Below are 20,733 nucleotides of genomic sequence, written 5' to 3' on the forward strand. Positions count from 1 at the left end.
TGTGTGCGCGTGTACACAGCACATATTTGGATTCCTCCCCCGACTGTAAACGATGGTAGCCATTTTGCACACTTTTTTTTCACATTAACGGTATTTCTCAGAGACAATTCCACATCGACACATAAACATTTTACAATTCTTTTTTGTACTACATAGTATTCCATTGTACAGACCTACCATCACTTTTTTAGTCAGTTCCTTATTGATAGGCGTTAGATTGTTGCCAATTATTTGCTGTTACAAAAAAAAATTCAGAATGAATAGCCTTGAGCAACATCATTTTCTAACTACCCATAATTATATCCGTAGAATACATTCTTAGATGTCAAAAGTCATGCCCTTTCCACTACTCCATGCTGCCTCAGGATTCTAAGAAATAATTCAGACTCACGATGATTCATATTTAAATTATTTTATTTCAAAAGTTTACCTACCTACCCAAATTACACTTTTTACTTTAATAAAAAATTAGAAATTGTTTTTCAGAAGATGCTCAAAACACCAAATAGTTTGAGACATGGTTTTATGCTTGAGAAAAATGACTTCACAACCAGAGGCACAACTATTAGGCTGGTTCTCACTTCCCTTTCAGAAGGTATCTGTTCCTGAGGACTCCGTGCCCCCTTGCACAGGGCTAATGCTCAGAGACTGAGAACAATCCTCCAGTGTCACTGAAGGCAGCATCACAGACATCTTGGTGGGTGACGTCTGTGAAGTGAGAAGTGGTACTGCTTTACCCCCTGCAAAAAAGGAGAAACGCATTCAGCTCAACAAGCATATCCTGAATATTTATATGCTTTAAACTTTCTTGACGAATATGGGGGGGAGGGGATCCAAACAAGGATTGTGTATGAGATCATTTCTTTTCTCAAGGAGCTCGGAACTCAGAACTTGTCAGAGATAAAATACACTTCCTCCTTTCCACTCCCACTCCTAGACAATTACGGACAACATTTTAAAAGTATGTTATCTGAATATTTACGTTCTCCTCCCCAACATTCATATTTTGAAATCTGAATCCCTGATGTGATAGTATTAGGAAGTGGGGACTGTGGGAGGTGCTTAGAGGTCATCAGAGTGGAGCCCTCATGAAGGGGATTTATAAAAGAGGTCCCTGAGAGAGCTTGTTAGCCCCTTCCACCATGTGAAGACACAGTGAGAAGGCGATGGCTGTGAACCAGGAAGAGGCTCTTTGATTTTATTTCTCCAGAACTGTGAGAAATAAAATTTCTGTTGTTCATTAGCCACCCAGTCGGTAGTATTTTGTTATGGTAGCCTGAATGGACTAAGATGATACACAAGTGCCAACACAAGTTGTGGTACGAATGACAAATGCTGGGACGCCTGAGTGGCTCAGTCGTTAAGCATCTGCCTTCGGCTCAGGTCATGATCCCAGGGTCCTGGGATCGAGCCCCGCATCGGGCTCCCTGCTCGACGGGGAGCCTGCTTCTCCCTCTCCCACTCCCCCTGCTTGTGTTCTTTCTCTGTCAAATAAATAAAAATCTAAAAAAACAAAAAACAAATGACAAATGCCAGGTAAGACCATGTAGGGGTCAGAGCCTAGTCTCTGAAACTCAGACTTAACCTCTTACTGACCATGTGACCTCGGCAAATTGTTTCACCACTCAACATTTCAGTCCTTCCATGTTAAATGGGTGACTAGTACCTACCTTGCAGAATGTAATGAGGATAAAATAGCATTGGTGAAGAGTTTGACAACAGAGCTTAGCACTTAGTAAGTACCTGAAAACTCAGAGTTACCAATACCACTAAATGGTACTATTTAGTATAGTACTAGCACTACTATCATTACTATTACCATCAAGTAAATAGCTATTTGGAATGTATTTTTCTCTGTAAAACAGACTTTTCTTCATGATCACTACACTTAACCAAATACAGAAAAAGATCTCCACTCCACAGATTGGGAGTAGTGGGAGGCAATAAAGAAGCCAGGCTGTGGCAGAGGAGACACAGTCTGATATGAAGAATTCATTAATATGTTAAAAAGAAATCCAGAGTTGACCATAAATGTAATCTATCTGCCTATACCCTAATTCACTTCTTTAAGTTTAAAGCACACCACCTAAGAATATGAAGAATGCCAAATTGGTATTATTTAAGACTACAAAAATCCCTGTTTCAGATTTTATGGCTTAATTCTATATACATAAGAATAATAAGCAGCTTAAAAATAAATTATCTTTAACAATCATAAAGAGCTCTCTGAGACAAGAGCCATAGTAATTTTTCTAAAACTCCTTTATATTTTTCAAGTAGTTTTCACAGTAATAAAGTGGAATTCTCCATTACATTTTTATAGGGACTACAGTAAAAGTAGACCGTTTTGGAGATTTCAACGATGACTCAAACACAGCTGTCCAAGACGATCGGAATATTTGTAAAAGCCAAATTCCTTTCACATTAGGAAGTCTTACAAAGACTTAATATTATACTATTCCTTTTTGTTACTTGTGTCAATTTCTTTTTTTTTAATAAAAGAGAGACAGGTAATAAGATTTGGCAACATTATAGCAACATCACAAACTATAATACCACGGTATAATCTTTTAAAGAAGAAAACAAGTTTTATGTCAATGGCTCAGTTGGTTAAGCGACTGCCTTCGGCTCAGGTCATGATCCTGGAGTCCCGGGATCGAGTCCCACATCGGGCTCCCTGCTCGGCAGGGAGTCTGCCTCTCCCTCTGACCCTCTTCCCTCTCGTGCTCTCTACCGCTCTCATTCTCTCTCTCTCAAATAAATAAATAAATCTTTAAAAAAAAAAAAAAAATAGAATAAATATTTTAAATAAGAAAAGACCTTTTGAAAGTTAGCTCTGTCAGGATATGATAAAAACTAAAATTAAGACACAATAAGAACTGCTTTAAAAAAAGATCTCTATAGGACATAAGCATTATTTAAATATTCTGTCATTTTACAAAGTCATGATGTAGAGCACACGAAATAACCAAGAAAAGTATCCAAGATCAGAGCTTACTTCATCAATAAAGTAAAAATTAACATAGAGTATAACTAAGGCCAAGAGAAAAATTAATTTTCAACCCATAAAAGTTCAATGTTACCTTCCTCAAATTATGAAGAAAAATTCCATTCCTTTAGTTAGTTGCCTGTCAAAAACCACACTGATACCAGATATTCTTCTTTTCTCTGTTATCTCATGTCACAAAACTGTTTTACATGTACCTTCGTTTTCTCTTATGTGCTTACTGATTAAATTGCTCAATGATGCAACAAGAGCTTTAACTATTTTTTTTGATCTCAAAGAAATTTACAAGTCTCAGGGAACATATTAAATTCAATCACTGCAAAGTTATGCTATTTCTCACAGTTAATGCCTTATATTTACACAGCAATTCGTAGTTTTGCAAAAATCTTTTCCCCATCATCTTACCTCATCCTGACAGTAATTCTGGGAGACAGACAAGGTGACTGAGGCACAGAGACATAAAGTGGATTTTCCAAAGTTTTTCTCACCAGCTAAACATCCCTACAAGCCTACTGTATGTATGGAGCTAAGACGGTGCTGAGAGAATCACAGATGAAGAAGAAATAGTCCTCATCCTCAAGAAGCTCAAAACCTAGAAGCCGAGACAGAAGTGTACAGCAATACTTAGTTAAAATGACATGGAAGTAGCAGTTGAAGTAGTATTTCAAAGATGTGGAAGGTGATGAAGGAAAAGAACAACAAAATAAAGTCAATGTGAAGTCAGTATGTTTTTTGTTGTTTTTTTTTTTTTAAGTCAGTATGTTAAAGGAACTCTGTTCTGATACCAAACTACTGATTGGATTGAAGGAATGGTGAGAGAGAAGGCTATAAAGGAAGGTCAGGGTCAAGTTCTGTAAATGATGATGAGTCACAAGAGATTCTGAACAGAGGAGTCGGATGACCAAATGTATTTTAGAAGAGAGAACTCCAATAGCTGTGTGCAAAATAAGGAGAGAGGAGAGAGATCTGTGGAAATCGTCCATGCAAGAACAGATGATCCTTGCCAGTGGAAACAGATTCAAGACATTTTGAGGGGAGACTCTGAAATAAAGAATTGAGTATGGCTCTGAAATTACAGGGTTAGTTGACTGATTAGGCATTAATAAGAGCACAAACAAGCCTGAGGCTACGGGGGTATAAAGAGGTGTGGAGATATTGGGATCGGTTATATACCTGATGCCTACAAGATGTGTGAATAGACTTTTCTAGCAGGCAACTGGAATCAAAGGTGTCAGAGGCCGTAAGGCAGTTTTAGAGACAGAACCAGCAGTCATTTGTATAGATAGAATAATGAGAGTAATGAACACAGTGATCACCTAGGGAGAGAAGATAGGCTGAGAAGAGAAATGATGACAAAAATACAAGGAAGGGCAAAGAAAGGTGAATGAAGAGAAAATAAAGAAAAACAAAAGGGAAATGTCAGAGAGATAAATAGGAAGAGACCCAAGAGTAAAGAGTCACACAAGGTAACAGATGGTTTTCAAAAAAAAAGTCTAGCGTAAGTTATCTAATTAATTCAAAACTGGTAGCGCTGAGACAACTCACTGCTTCCTGCACTATAGCAACTACCTCCATTACTCAAAACAAACAAACCAAAAAAACAAAAACAAAAAACCACACATTACTTTTACAGGTGGTTAAGATAAATTCCATTCATGTAATAGGCAATGGTAGGTAAGGAGAGAAGCAGTAATAATGTTTCAAGCTCAAGTCCCTTAATGATAGGTCCCATCTAGGGTCCAAATGAGATCTGTTGTCCAGTCACTTGGGAACAGTCCCATCCAAACTGTCAGAGTGAGGCTTTTGGAATAGCATAGAGCTGCGTTCATCCAATCTATCCACTCAACAAATATCGACTGAGCACCTACTATGTTCCAGGCACTGTTCCAGACTCTGGAGATATCAGCAGTGAAGAGAACAAAAAGACTCTGATCCCACAGCCATCATATTCCAGCTGAGTGTAGGGCAAATGACAAACAAGTAAGGAAACAAACATATGTCAGGAGGTGATAAGTGCTAGAAAGAAAAACAGGTAAGGGGTAAGAGGGACAGTGAGTGATAAGAGACTTGAGGAAAGTTATGTAACTTCTGCAAATCCTAGTTTCCTCATCCTTAAAATAAAGATAAGAGTACCTTCCTCAGTGGGTTTTATGAGGATTAAACGGGATATTGCGAATGCAGTGCTCTGCTTAGTGCTGGCACACAGAAAGCACCCACAACAGACCAGCTCTTCCTTTTAGGTTAACTGGAAAGGAACTATCCCAAGAGGCAATGACCCTCAGGATGGGCTGCAAAGGTAGTCTGCTTTAGAGAGGGATAGAATGTTTCACTAAAATGCACTAAGAAAAAATCCCCACAGCTCTAGAAGACCTCCAAATAGTTATGCTATTTTAACTCAAGTAATTATGTTTTAGTCAACGAGTTAAGCCAATAAAACACACCATTTTATCTAAAGATGTTTGTAAATGTGCATCTGGGGAAGACTTTTTGAAGTGTTCATTTACTTTATTTTGAACAGTCATTTTGAACTTTAAATGAGGACTTTTCAGACTTTTTAGACAGGTATATAACTGATCCCACTATCTCCACACCTCTTTATAACCCCGTAGCCTCAGGCTTGTTTGTGTTATTACTGCCTTTTTAGACCAGACTTTAAAAAACCAGGCAAAAAGAGTCACCTTCATATCCAGTATGGTCCTCACAGAGTTTAATTTTTTTTAAAGGAAAAAGACATTATATCTTAATAAATCATTATTAAAGCAAACAAATTTTCTGCCTATATTAAATGTAGTTTGATGCTTTTAAAGTTTGGCTTTTTAAATTTCCACAGTCATCTCGTTACTCTATGATGTAATTGTTTCAACAGCTGTTTTCAGAGTTGTTCTTTAAAAAAAGAGACTACTTTTTGATTCCGTGGGTTTGCAGTAAGTCATTTAACTTGCCTATGTTTAAGCTGGGATGCCACTGAGTCAGACCATGTATTTCAAGCTTCCTAAGACATATTTTAATATCTTTTAGATGTTTGAAATTCAATTTTTTTTGCTTTAAGGATATTTAAAATTCATAAAGAAATTTTACATTTGATGTTGGATTTATAAGACTAAGGACAGAAAAGTTAAATTAATTTATTCTAAGGAATACAAGTAATCATATAGGATTTTTAAAGTCTATTTAGATTTTGCCTGTACATTGTATGTATGTTTCTAAAAATATGCATAACTTTGTAAAAGTTTTTTGGGTTTATATAATGCATTTCATCAGGTTTCAGATCCTGACTCTAATCCTCAAACACTTGGTAACTCATTATTCTATCTCTGTTATTTGCAAACTGAGAGGAATCCAAACAAAGCATTCTCTCCTCAAGCAACATGAGACAAGCAGAGAAAAGAAGAAAACGTTTCAATAGCTTCATAGAAGAGTACAGCATTTCAAACTCTTCATTAAGTAACAGATGAGGCACACGTGATATGTACAAATTTATGGCATTCTTCTATGAGTGGATGAAAAGATAGTTGGATGGCTTTAAATTGCCTGGATTTGGGTTTTTCTACATGAAAATGAAGATTGGTTTCTTATAAACAACAAATTTAAAAAGAAAATCGAAAAGGAAACAAATGTAATCATCCTGAATCCACGTACATGAAGGATCTTAACCCAGGGCAAACGGATGAATGGCCAGGGAGCTGTGAATGCCCCAGAAAAGTATGCAAATTATTTTCATGTGAGTACAGTTCGGGAGGGAGACAGATGGTCATAGCTTTCAATGCTCCAAAGGGGTCTGCGGCCCCCAAATATTTCCGAAGCACTGACTTAAAGGAGAGCCCAGCCCCATGTGCAAGTGAGTCACATTCTTTGAGCTGTTCTTCCAGCAGCAGTGGTAAAATAGAGGAATTCCTGTCAAGTGTGGATGCCTTATTCTCTCCGAAAGTGATTTGGTCATTTGCACTTACCAAACTGCATTGTAATTATTTGTTTATGTGTCTGTCACTTGCTCTAAACAAGATACGCCGTAAGAGCATGGACTGAGTCTTTGCTGTCTGACTAGAACAGTAGGTACACAGGAAGTATCTGTGACCTTATCATCTCAATCGTTATTTGCTTGGGAGTCTGTTCCTGTTAACTACGCGCTGCAGGAGGGCAGTGACTTTGTCTTATTTACCTCTGCATTCTACAAAGTTGTAGCACAATGGTAAGCACACAGTGGGCCTTGAAATGGCTGCTGAACCCAACTGATTTGCTTGCACCTCAAGGGTCTGTGGTTTCTCATAGCTAACAGCCCGCTTAGATTCTCACTGACCAGATCCTGTCTTTAAAATCAGCCCTGAGTTCCAGCCATGCAGTTGCTTCCCAGCTGTCTGTGAAAATGTTACAGTATTTCAGCTGTATTTTATTGAGTTCTTGAAGCATTTTTCCTGTCCACCCTGGGCTCATCTACTCTTGCTTTAATTCCTTGTTTAAGCAGCTGCTAAACTATCCTGCTGTATTCAATTCTCCTCACATACTTAACCCGGCTCTGCAGATTTTGCAACATCATAGCTTCAGTGTTTGAGGACAAATACAAGTCTTGATGAAGAAGGTGCCTAGTTATTTGATGTCAAGTACAGTATGCAATATTTTATTTACCTCTGCTTTCCAGATTAGTTACTATTAAATGTTTCTTTCCTTACTTTCATATTTAAAAGGGTGATTTAAAATGTTACTGTAGTCTCATTCCAAAATATGTTTTAGACCTATAAATCCTATTGCATTTTTTAAGTTTACTATTGCTTCTGTTTTTAAAATGAGTTGACAAATGCTTATTTTGAAATGTATAATTTAGGATAAAAATAAAGCCATTCCTATAGGAAGAATAAATGTATTGGCACCTGTAAAAACAACTCCAATTCTTTTTCCTCTAAAAAGCAATAGTTAATGTGAAAGGTTTGTTTCTTCTTATGCCAGGTTCCAGCTGCTTCACTTTGTTTAAAACTGACTTCAAAGTTTAAACACTGTCCTGTCCCAACAAATAACCTCCCCCAGATGGAATTATCTTGAGTACTATCCTCAGTGCTCTGAATACCACACCTGCAGCCTTTTAATTCAACATTTTATAAACTTTCCAAAGGGAAATGAAACATTTTTTTCTGTCCCCTAACTTATGATTTTTGGAGGGTTAGAGTTTAGTGCACGGAGTTCTATTACCTGAGTGAGTTTATAGCTATTTTAGGAGAATTAAAAAAGTATAATTAGTATCTCTACTGTGCTGATTATTATCAAAGAAATTATAAGAACATGAAAAATCTGAATAGCTCCAAGCTCAACAACTTGTTTTTAAAGTAGGCTCCATGCCCAGTGTGGGGCTTGAACTCATGACCCTGAGATCAAGAGTTGCATGCTCTAGTGAATGAGCCAGCCAGGTGCCCCTCAACAACTTTTAAAGTAAAAATCTTACCTGTAAATACAGACGCGAGGTACAGATTGGGCTCAATTTGTGTCAGATCCATTTCACCTGATGAAGTTATGCTTTTTTTTAATAAGAAAATCAGTTAAGCCTAGAAATAAGCATGATTCATTCCTATTCACTAAAAAGAACACAAACTACATGCACTCCCAGTTACTCTCATAAAACATAAATGGGAGCCTGATCTAATGGCCTTAATAAGAAGAAAGTTAAACACCTGAATTTTAATGACTATCCATAGAAAAATACTTTACCACCCAATGGATTATCTTTAGGCAGCAAAAATTAAGGAAAGGGGGAAACAAGGAATCATTAGAGAATTTGCAATTTGTATTAAGTAAAAGAAGCTTACGGATCATTTCTTTCAAGGTTAGAAGTTTTCACAGAATCTCCTACTTAAGGACTTCATCATTACAAGAAGAAGTGTAGAATCTCCCTTCACCCAGGCTAGATGGGGGCATATTGCCCAACACAATCTATGTGAAGCAACCAATAAAGTTGTCAAAGAACACAGAAGAGCACTACGCTGTCAAACCAAAGCCACATTTTAATGTTAAAACGAAATAGGCTTGGGAAAACCTCTTTTTGGCTAGGGAATGATGAAGTAGAGAAAAGTTAACTGAAAAGAGGAACATGTAGCACATGTGGTTCTCCAGCCAAAAGGACAACCCAGGCACTGGAAGCATGTGCTGATGTTGATGGCGTGCTCTTAATCTGTGCTCTGAAATGCAGTTAATGACTATCGATATCCATTGTTTCAAACAAATTCTTCAGGCAGAACGATTTGAAAAAAATGTAGAGGACAGTAGAATCGCTATTTTCTGATTTTCCCTAAAATAAAAATCAGACTTCTCTCAAATTTCCCTTATTTCAGAAAAATTTCAGGTGGATTTGGAAGAATATACGTAAATGAACGTGATTTGAAGCATTACATCATTCATTTAATGGAGCAATAGGTTCTCACTGATGACAAAGGTTCATGTTTAGCTATTGTCATTATACTGTCAGAAACCTAAAAATGAAATACGTTAAAGAATTAAATGCAATCTAGATTAATGAAGAAAAAAGCTTAAAAAGAATCGTTTTAGAAGAAAATATAGTTTTCTAAAGGTAAGACTGGGGGCAAATACCAGTTATGTATTATATACTGACAATCTGCAAATAGACCAAAATTAAACATCTAACCTTGATACTGTTTTTAAAAAACCTTTAAATGCATTCAAAGTGCTTACTATCATCTTTCTATGAGATACTACCTATGTTCACTTCCTACTCTGCCTCTAAATTTCTGAGAGTTAGAGAGGGAAAGGTTACTGCTTTGCCCTCTACAGCTACGTTTCCCATTCTACACAGCACCTATAGGTGGACACAATGGTAACAATCAGTCCCACAACAGAGGCCACTTCCACTGAAGAAACTTTTTTTGGGGGGGGCGCCCAGCAAAATTAAGTGGCAGTCCACTCAGAAGTGATTGCTTCAAAGCCCAGATTTTAAATGTATCTATTGTGTTACAGTAAGAAATAAGCAACATCATCCCCTTTCATATTAAACAAAGCTGGGTGGAAACTAAGAAAAGAAAAAGAAAACCTACCTTAGGTCTAGCTAGGATTCAATTAAAAAAAATTTTTTTATGTGTCCATCATTATTATATGAGGTGTTGTGAAGACCGCAAAGAATAAGACATTGTCTTAATCCTCTTTAATTGTAAAGGTAAAACTAACACAGAGCAGACTGACAGCAATGAGCAAATCTTCCAATTAAAGCGCCTGTTCCGCTTCAAATATACGAGAGTTTAAAGACTAACGATTAATTGAGCTCCCTGCCTTTTAGCATCATACCACTTCTAGCTGTTAATGTTTCCATCATGGAACTCGAATTCTTCTTCTATTCTTGGTAACTTCTCTTTGCCTCTTCTTGTTCTATTGCCTTTTTTTTTTTAATCCTCTTTAGAAGGTGCTATATATTGTACCTGGCTGGCTTTGGAAAAAGGAGCTGTGAAACCTTTTCTAAACCAGTGATTTTCAACAGAGGGTTGGGGTAGGGAGAAGGGAAAGTCTGAATCACTTTTGGGGCTTTTTCAAACTAACAAGGGCTCCCTTCCATTCTGATAGGTCCGCACTCCAAAGGGGGTGTATCCCCCAATGGGACCTGCTGCTATAAAGAAACACTCTTCTAAATTCATAACAACCTAAATGTGAATTTTATACACTGCATTTTCTTTGGAATAAAAAAGGAGCATGTTTTCTCTAATATTCAGATTTTTTGCTTAATAAAAAGCATTTTCTTGAAACTTTCAAAAACAATGGCTTTTAAAAAACACAACGGCTTATTTCTAATTTATTAAAACAATGAATTTTAACCCAAAAAATGATTTCATTACTGCAAACCAAAGCATACTTTAGTCATCTCTTTATATCCAACAAAGCTGCATTACTAGTAAAAACATCTAAGAAATAATATGCTAAACCTGTTATTATTTTTAAGATGTGCCTTCAATAAGCCATTTCATAAGCTGAAGTGATTTAATGCAATGCTAGATTTTCATAAAGGACAAGAAAATAGGGGTACCCGGCTGGCTTAGTTGGTGGAGCACGTGTTATGAGTTCGAGCCCCATGTTGGGTGTAGAGATTACTCAAAAATAAAATCTAAAAACAAAGTTTCCCTCAATTATCCTTCCTTATTTCCCCTAAGATGCCTAAATCAGTCCTCTATGTATGGTTGCTCAAGAAATATCCAGCTGACCAAGTTTCTGAACCTTTATATCTGTGATCTTGTATAGGTCCTTTTCTGGAAAAAACACCCACTTTTTTCTATTCATTCTACACTGTAGTATCTAAGATAAAAAAGTTGCAAGTAATTGACAACGAGACACTATGTTAGAGTCATCTGGAAGCTCACAGTGAAGAGCACAGACTTCGAAGCTAAACCACCTAATGCAAATCACAGTGCCAACATAAATGAGCTGTGAGACCCAGGAGAAATACCACCACTCTGTGGAATATCACCATTTTGTGTTTCAGTTTCCTCTTCTACCTCATAGGTTTCTTATGATCATTAACAGAGACAATATATGTAAATAACTTAGAGCAGTGCCTACATATATTACTCAATAACTGGTAGTTTTATTATTTTGTAGCTTGTGATTATTTTCTAACTTCTCCCAACTTACAAAAAATTCTTCTTGTTAGGTAATCTTTTAAAAATATTTTTGGACAGGGAGACCTTTTGTTGAAAAGAAAAAGTACTGCTCCCATATGACCAAAAGAGAGCTGCAACGGGTCTCAGAGATCATCTTATCCTTACTAATAAGGAAGTCAAGATTCAGAAAGGTTCACTGACAAATCAATGTGACATATTAATAGTATTAATAGTAGGGACTAAAGCCCAAGCAAACAGTTCTTTCCCCATCTCCCAACTTTAGATACTGAGACCTGTAAGAACCATCAGAAATTATCTGTTCTACTTTTTTAAAAATTATCAAGGAAGGAAATACAGTATAGTGTTTAAGAGTACAGCGTTTGCTTTCCGAGTTGGGACTACATTTGATTCCCAGCTCTGTCGTGTACTAGCTATGTATCCTTGGCCAAAGTACGTAACCTCACTGAGCCTCGGGTTTCTCAAATAGAAAATGAGAATATTATCATCTACCCAGTTGGGTTGATTATGGATCTTAGCGAAGTATATCACATATAGGAAATATACAGAGATGGTAGCTATTATGTGTTGTTGATGTTATTATAAACACAAACAAAACTCCACCAGGGGCGCCTGGGTGGTTCAGTCATTAAGTGTCTGCCTTCGGCTCAGGTCATGATCCCAGGGTCCTGGGATCGAGCCCCACATTGGGCTCCCTGCTCAGTGGGAAGTCTGCTTCTCCCTCTTGCACTCCCCCTGCTTGTGTTCCCTCTCTCACTGTGTCTCTCTCTGTCAAATAAATAAATAAAATCTTAAAAAAAAAAAAAAACTCCACCAAAACTGGGAGAGAGTCTTGACTTCTGTAATAATTTCTCCTAACAGTAAAATAAATAAATAAATAAATAAAATAAGCCACTATCTCAATATCAGAGTTGTCTATTGTCATTTATTCTTGTAATGAATAGCTGGCTCATAATTCACACTTGCTGGGGGACGGGGTTTCCTGAAAGGGTGAGTACTATACTCTGCAGGTGAGAATTAAAGCAGCAAACACAACCTATATCTGGCCAACATGATTTAAAAACTGCTTATCAAGGTTGTTGACTCTTATACTTCCTCATCCTACTGTTCAAAATTGAAGAAACAATACTCATTGGTATTTAAGTCAAAGGATGAGAAGAAACAATTTACAAACATTTGATCCACGAATTTCTATGGAAATTAGGAGTGAGTAACACTGGCTAAAAATTGAGTCATAAATTACCTACGAATATAATTTATCCTTTTACCTTTACCACAAAAGACAAATGTGTTACCTTTTATTTAAATGTTTAAAGATATCACAAAATCAAAACAAGTGATCTGAGATTTGAAAATGGAATCCAAGGCTAGGAACGCAGGGATACTGCTGAAAAAGCTTTAAACGAGGGCACACAAGGTTGCTGGGGTTATACCATTCATACACTATGCTTCTTTCAAACACTCATCTTATTTCAATACTTGAGCTTTTTATTTTAAATGGTCTTTCAAAATCTTGTAGCTATATGGTACCAATTTGAAAGGAGGCTATGTTTTAGTATTTCAAAAAGTGGTATTTAAAAGGATAGCAACCTAGGCTTTACAATGTTTGTACTCTTGTTTTTAAAATTTTTTATATTGTCCTGAAAGTTTATCTTTTGGTTTTTAATACTACCCTTAGTAAGGATCACCAGAATAGCAATACTTAAATCTATAAACTATTATATTATTATTTTAAACAAATTCTTTTTTTAAAGATTTTATCTATTTATTTGACAGAGAGAGACACAGTAAGAGAGGGAACACAAGCAGGGGGAGTGGGAGAGGGAGAAGCAGGCCTCCTGCAGAGCAGGGAACCCGATGTGGGGCTCGATCCCAGGACCCTGGGCTCATGACCTGAGCTGCAGGCAGACGCTTAACGACTGAGCCACCCAGGCGCCCCTTTAAACAAATTCTTTATGGATTATTTAAGAAAACTGCATAGTACAATAGGGCTATTAACTGTAAAACAAGGATATAAAATGAAGGCTCCTAATAATAAATTTTTTAGCTCACAAAACAAGAGTTTTTAAATGGGTGCCATTCAGAATATGAAACAAAATAAGGAGAAATCTAAAACTAGTAACAGAATACCTGGATCTTTTATACCAATTTGAGTTCACTGGGGGGGAAAAAGGAACATTATTAGAGTAGTTAAAAATATATAAAAAGAAATTAACTCCTTTGAAACAAATAATCTGGCCAGATTAAGTTACTCTTCAGCTGCCTATCTAATAGGTATACGAGTCTCTCCAATAAGAGCATTTTAGAAATAGTATCTTGGCAGCATAAAAGCTTATATCCAACTGCCAAGAAGCTGATTGGTAATTCAGAAAATAGATGACCCACCTATCCTGAATGCAGACTAAGCTTTATTTGACTAACGTACATTTAATTATTGAAGCTCATTAAAAACCATTTAAGTACTTGAATGTACTGCTGTGTGGTGTTATGACAAAGAGTCCCTGCCTTTTCAGGGCAGGAATGTCTAGAGGAACATTCCAGCACTAAAATTTGGTTGAGAACTGAGAGAGTCGATGTTTTAGTAGACAACTTTATCTACAATGCACTTCCTGTTGGTTGAATAGCCTGTGACACAGCTACTAAAACAAATTCCTCTCAGATAATTCTTTACAAAAGCACGTCATAACGGTCTGAAAACTAAAGGAATCTTAAAAATCACACTAGGTTTGTCTCGTGAAAGAAGCCACACATTCTGTCTGATTTCATTTATTTACAGTTAAAAAAAAAAGCAAGAGAACTAATCACAGAACAGTGGTTATCCCTGCGGGGTGGAAGTTGTAACAAAGGCAACATGAGGGGGCTCAGGGGTACTGACAGTGTGCTGTTTCTTGAGCTGGACGTGGGTTATACCAGTGAGCTCAGTTTGTGAAAATTCTTTCAGCTGGACACCCCATGATATGCGTACTTATCTATATGTAGATTATACTTCCGTAGAAAGTTGAAATTGAAAAAAACCAATATATCAGTTTCAGCAATTGAAAGGTGCTTCCTCTGCAGTTTTGAACTGTTTTCCAATGACTGAAACAGCCAAATAACTACCTTTACTGGCCTTTAACGTCAAGTGAATAGTTGCTAAGTCACACGCCATACTGCTAATGACAAAGCCAATTCCTTTCTATTTCTTTCCTTAAAATCTTGAAATACCAGCGAGATGAAATTATTCAGAAGCAAAAGGTGAATTTTTATTGTTGTTGTTGCTTTAGTTTGACTCTACAGGACTTCTTACTTAGAGGGTACTTGATGATCTGTGACAAGTAGCCACTCAATTTCTTTGAAATCACAAACAAATATCATTTTACCTAATCTTGAAAGCATTTCTAAAATACTAATACATTCTACAAAAGTCATTTAATTCTTTCTTTTTGGTGCCAAAAAGGTTTGCTGTTTCATTTTATGAAGCAATGACATCAGAGCTACATTTAAACTCAACTTTTTCAACAATAACTTGTACTACAACTTTAATTACATAAGGCCACAGACTGTTACAGAAGGTCACTATCATCACATTCTTATAAGTGACACTTGATGGCTAACAAAGCTGAAGGCAAAGTCACTCCCTAATAGTTACTACGCAGTTTGAACCCAAGTGCTTCTATAGTTTATGTACAGAAAATCCATCTTCTGAGATGGAAATCCTTCCTAAATATGAAAACTCTCAAATTACATCCTGAGACTATCATTGTAATTACACTGTATTATTTGTGTAGCTTTTATAGTGGATTTTGCCAGATCTAGACATTCCTAACTAAATTTGGAAACAAAAATTAAATGTGACATGGTGACCAGTTTACTTCCCCAAGGCCAGACTTGGTAATTTTTGAAAGAGAGTGAAAGAATGAAAAATGAGCTTTCAAATCCAGGAAGCCACGAGAAAGCAAGACCACCACCATTCCGTATCCTAAAATTAGAGCTCTAAAGATTTTCTGTTGACTACTAAGTTTTGGGTGTGAGGGGGTGGGGAGGGGAGGGTGGACTTCTGCTCACTGTACACACGACACCAATGGGAATAAGGGCCAATCCAAGTTCTCCGTTACCATTACTCCGGGTAATAGTTCCAAGCTGGGAGGCACAGCTGCATAGGCCTGCCAGCAAGGCCATCGCAGCCCTGTGCTTTGATAGCGTGGGGCCCTGAAGTGTCAGGATATAGAGAAGGCAGCAGTTGTTGGCTGTGAAAACAGTCTGATACAAACCAGATGGGAACTTACTAGATGGGCAACACAAAGGAAAACAATTGGCTCATTCAACAAAGTCAGGTCCCTGCCCCAGAGAATTCACGGAAGACAGTAACAGTCACCCAGAGTTGATGCAAACAAGAAACAGCCATGTGGTTACAGTTTAAAGAATTGTTTTTCCTCAGACTAAACAAAGTTTTGATTTCTAATTCTTGTATTCATTAATTGTAGTTTGGTGGACGAGCCCTTCGGTCAGAGACAAATATTTCATTTATATAATATATACTTCTGAGACACCAGGAGAAACACAGGGGGGCCTAGAAACTAATTTTGTGCTGTTTCCCGGGAAGTGTTAGGAACATAAACTATGCTCTTTCAAGAAACCAGAAAACTTAGAACATGATTGATCATGTTGACGCAGTAGTTAGAAAACACCCACCACAATATTTCCAGGGCTTCCTAAGTCTGCTCTGTTGTAATGTAGGCAGAAGGATGCAAAAGGCAATAATTACAAGGCTCTTGGAACTACATTTCTACCTAAATTATGTTTCCTGACTTCATTACCTGGGAAGTACAATGGCAAGTATATTCATGGGGAAAAAAGTGCCAGCATTCTCCCTAACCTGACTGTGTGAAGCTCATTACACTAAAAAGTGCCTGTCCATTCAGAGTTGACAAGTACGGCCAAGATTAACAACCAGATTTTAGGATACCTTTTGGCAATAATTCCTTATCAAGGAAACTGAAAATAATAGCATTTTCATGCACACATTTGAACATATTTTATAATGAAGTAATCCTGTTTTTATTTTGTGCATTTACCCTAATCAAACATAACAGGTTTCTTAAAAGAGAAGCGATGTAGCTGCAGAATTGTGAAGATTACTGTGGCACATGAGACACAGCTCGGGTTTCCCAATTTGCATTGGCTGCATTGGCCGGATGATCTTCACTGACTCTACCCGCCCTAAAAACTGAGGTCCAACACTTAGAGACATCTTTCCTGTTGGCGTTAGATCTTTCATCCCTTGCAAGGTCATTCTGAAATAACCCAGAGAAAACAAAAGTGGAGTAACAACTCTGGTGCATTGGTTGATTCAGTCATAAGCATTTCCAGCCCTAAGCGGTTCCCTCCACACTCTGTGGCACATCCGCACACACTCACACACCTTTTTTCCTTTTTTTCAAAAAGTCTAAATTAGTATGCGGCAACAGGATAACTGACCATTTTGACTAAATTTAATCGTCAAATCCAAGAAATCAGTCTGTGCTTATATTATAAGCTACATTCCCCTGTAAAAAGTAGGAAGGGAAAAGCTTTAAAAAGTATTGTTTATTAAAATTAAGAATAAATGTGTCACTCATCAATGGATCAATTCTGTTAAGTCTGTTAAAAGTTTTTCTCAGCGCATGGAATCAACTCTTTTACAAAACGATTAACAAAGGCAGTTTGTCTTTAATTTATCAGTAAATGTAGTTGTTAGACTTTGGGCTAACTTATGAAAAAAAATGAGTTGGTACCATTTCTATTATGAGGCATACTGATAATTATACACTTCTTCAGGAACTGCCTATTTCTACCTTAGCGGTGCTTACAGATATAGATATCAACCTAATGAACTGGCATAAATTTTATAAGAAAAAAACAACTAAATGCATTTAATAAGTTTTATCTCATAAACAGATATTGATATGATTTCAGAGAATAAGACAAAGGCTAAATCACGCAGAGCCTTTTAGGTCACAGTGAGCAGTCTGGACTTTCTTCTGATGCAAAAAGAAGTCTTTGGGGGGTTTTGAGTAGGAAGTCATATGATCTGATTCATATTTTTAAAAGATCACTCTTGCTCTGAGTAGATAATAGACAAAAGGGGAGCAAAAATGTATATCGGAGAGATAAGTTGAGAAACTTCTCAAGATAATGTTAAGTTTGAAAAATATTATGTCTAAAAAAATCAACTGCACACCTACAGAAGGTAGGAAACTTAGCTTGATATCAAGTCACTGAAAAATATCTTGGTCAGTTTTATTAGAACACTGAAAACCACAGTATTGAGCTATAGTGTTTAATAACTTCTGTAAGCATTGGGATAATCTAAGAATAATGAGGCTACTTAACCTCTCTGAGCCTCTGTTTTCCCATCTGTATAATAAAACCACCACCAACAATAAAAACATCTGTACATACAAGTTTGCTGTGTAAATGAAAGTTACATTACCTGAGAGCTCTCTGTCAGCTGCAAAGCATTTGACAAATGTTGGTTTCATCACTGTATGTTTGGGAAGAAACAGATCTACCATACTTGGTAATGACTGTGTTCTGTCCTAGCATACCTAACTCTATGCAAGATATACTGACTGGAGTATGGTCAAATTAGTAAAGAGCTTGGAAACGATATAAGGAAGAGTAAAAGGAACATAACATGCAGACTTTGGATTATGATCACTGCCATCAAATATGTGAAACACCGTCCCACTGAGAGACCTGTTTCTAACACCCAGTAGGGGAGAACTAGAACCAACAGTGAGAAGTTATGGAGAGCCAGATGTTAACATAGAAAGAATGATTAGTGCTTTCCAGCCATAAAATGTACAGCCAACTAGCATGTTCCTTAAACTGTGGGGTGATCATCTGTTGGGTCTAATTTCCCTTTTGCTGGCTCCCTCTCCCTTCTCTAGCTTTAAATCTTAAAGGTGTCTGGGATCTTAAACCTGGATGCTTCTCTTCCCTTTCTGTACTCAGTCCTAAGGTGATCTCATCCATACTCACAGCTTTAAATAGCATCCACACTGTCATCTCTCAGATTAATATCCCCTTCCCTGAGCTTTGAATAACAAACTGCCTACCTGATTCTTCACTTGGAGATCTATTAGGCTTCTCAAACTTCATGTGTCCTACACAGAATGACTGATTTCCCCTTCAGTCTTCCCAGTAGATGGCACCATCCGTCACCCAATAACTTTTGGAAACTTAGGAGTAAATAATCCTTGCCTGTGCTTTCTTTTACATTCCACACCTAATTCACTTTAATAATTTTTGAAGTGAACTCATTCTTCAGGGACTTTATCAGGTATACCATCGACATACAGCCTGAACCTGACCACTGTGACACCTCCACCAGGGCCCATGCCACTATCATCTCTCATCTGGAATACTGCAACAGTCTTCCAGTTGGTTTCCCTGCTCCCAGTATTGTCTCCCTATAGTCTGTTTTCCGGCCAGGTGCCAGGAGGATGTTTTTAAAAATGTAAATTAAAATTTGCCATTCCCTTGCTCAAACCTTCCACAGGAATCTCGTCGTACTCAGAAAAAAATCCAAATTCCTTCCCAGAGACTACAGGGCTCTACGTGATCTGCTGTCTACATCTCATTTCTCATTTCCTACCACTACCCCGCTTGCGCATGCCCCTCCAGCCACACTGGCCTTCTTGCTTGGGCATAACAAGCTCATTTCCACCTCAAAACCTTCATTCTTCCTATTCCTTCTAGATGGAATACTCCTCCCAAGATGTTTGCAAGATTTCCTCCTTCACTTCATTCTCAGCAAATGCCACTCCTTCAGAAAAAAAACTTCCCCAACCAAATGATCTAAAGTAGCAAACCACTCACCTTGCTTCCTTCATTATTCATGACCCTGATTTATGATTTTTTAATTGAAACTAGTAGAAATGCAAATCAATATTGACATTTTTGAAATAAAGCAATACCTTTTTAAAATCTTTTGCTTTTTATTTGGAAATAATTTCAAACTTGGAGAAAAATTGCAAGAATAGTATAAAGAACACCCATATATCACTTACCCAGATTCACAATTGTTAACCTCTTCCCCTGTGTTTTAGGTTGGTGTGATTCTTCCCAATGGCTACATTCAGGTGATGCATTCTTGGGCAGAATATTACATAGGAAATACTGTACCCTGCTCAGGTACCCTATCTGGAAGCACACAGTGTTTTTCTGCCCCCTATGGTGATATTAATTTTGATTGCCCAAACAACACATTATCTTTTGTTTTCCCTTTCAACTAATGAACCAGTCTGGGAGAAGATACTTTAAGACCATGAAAATATCCTTCTCCTCATCAAAACTTCCCTCTAGCAGAAGAGAGAATTAATGATATAGAAGACAAAATGATGGAGAATAAAGAAGCTGAGGAAAAGAGAGATAAACAACTACTGGATCACAAGGGGAGAATTCAAGAGATAAGTGATACCATAAAGCAAAACAGTATTAGAATAACTGGAACCCCAGATGAAGAGGATGGGGGGGGCAGAAGGTATACTGGAGCAAATTACAGCAGAGAACTTCCCTAATTTGGGGAAGGGAACAGGCATCAAAGTCCAGGAGGCACAGAGAATCCCCCCCTCAAAATCAATAAAAATAGGTCAACACCCCGACACATAATAGTGAAACTTGCAAATCTCAGAGACAAAGAGAAAATCCTGAAAGCAGCTTAGGACAAGAAGTCAGTAGCCTACAAGGGTAGAAACATTAGACTGGCAGCAGACCTACCCACGGAGACCTGGCAGGCCAGAAAGAACTGGTATGATATATTCAGGTGCTAAATGAAGAAAACATGTGGCTAAGAATACTTTATTCAGCTAGGATGTCATTCAAAATAGAAGGAGAGATAAAAAGCTTCCAGGACAAAGAGAAACTAAAAGAATTTGTGATCACTGAACCAGCCCAGTTCAGAAGAAATATTAAAAGGTATCCTGTAAGCAAAGAGAGAGCCCAAAATTAACATAGAACAGAAAGGAACAGAGACAATATACAGAAACAGTGACTTTACAGGTAATACAATGGCACTAAATTCATATCTTTCAATAGTTACCCTGAATGTAAATGGGCTAAATGCCCTAATCAAAAGACACAGGGTATCAAAGCAAGACCCACTGA

At 37.3% G+C, this 20,733-nt stretch overlaps 1 protein-coding gene across 10 annotated transcripts in view; it reads right to left on the reverse strand.

Moving 5' to 3' along the window:
- Nucleotides 1-506: 506 nt before the first annotated feature.
- The window catches only part of KIAA0586 (KIAA0586 ortholog), a 119,348-nt gene continuing 99,121 nt past the window's right edge, over nt 507-20,733 (reverse strand). For all 10 annotated transcript variants that reach the window (XM_027570156.1, XM_027570155.1, XM_027570157.1 and 7 more), the window contains one exon: nt 507-740. In XM_027570156.1, the coding sequence (XP_027425957.1) occupies nt 589-740 (152 nt within the window). In that variant the 3' untranslated portion in view covers nt 507-588. The remainder of the gene's footprint in view (nt 741-20,733) is intronic.

Source organism: Zalophus californianus, chromosome 6 (genome assembly GCF_009762305.2).
Source record: "Zalophus californianus isolate mZalCal1 chromosome 6, mZalCal1.pri.v2, whole genome shotgun sequence".
NCBI lineage: Eukaryota > Metazoa > Chordata > Mammalia > Carnivora > Otariidae > Zalophus > Zalophus californianus.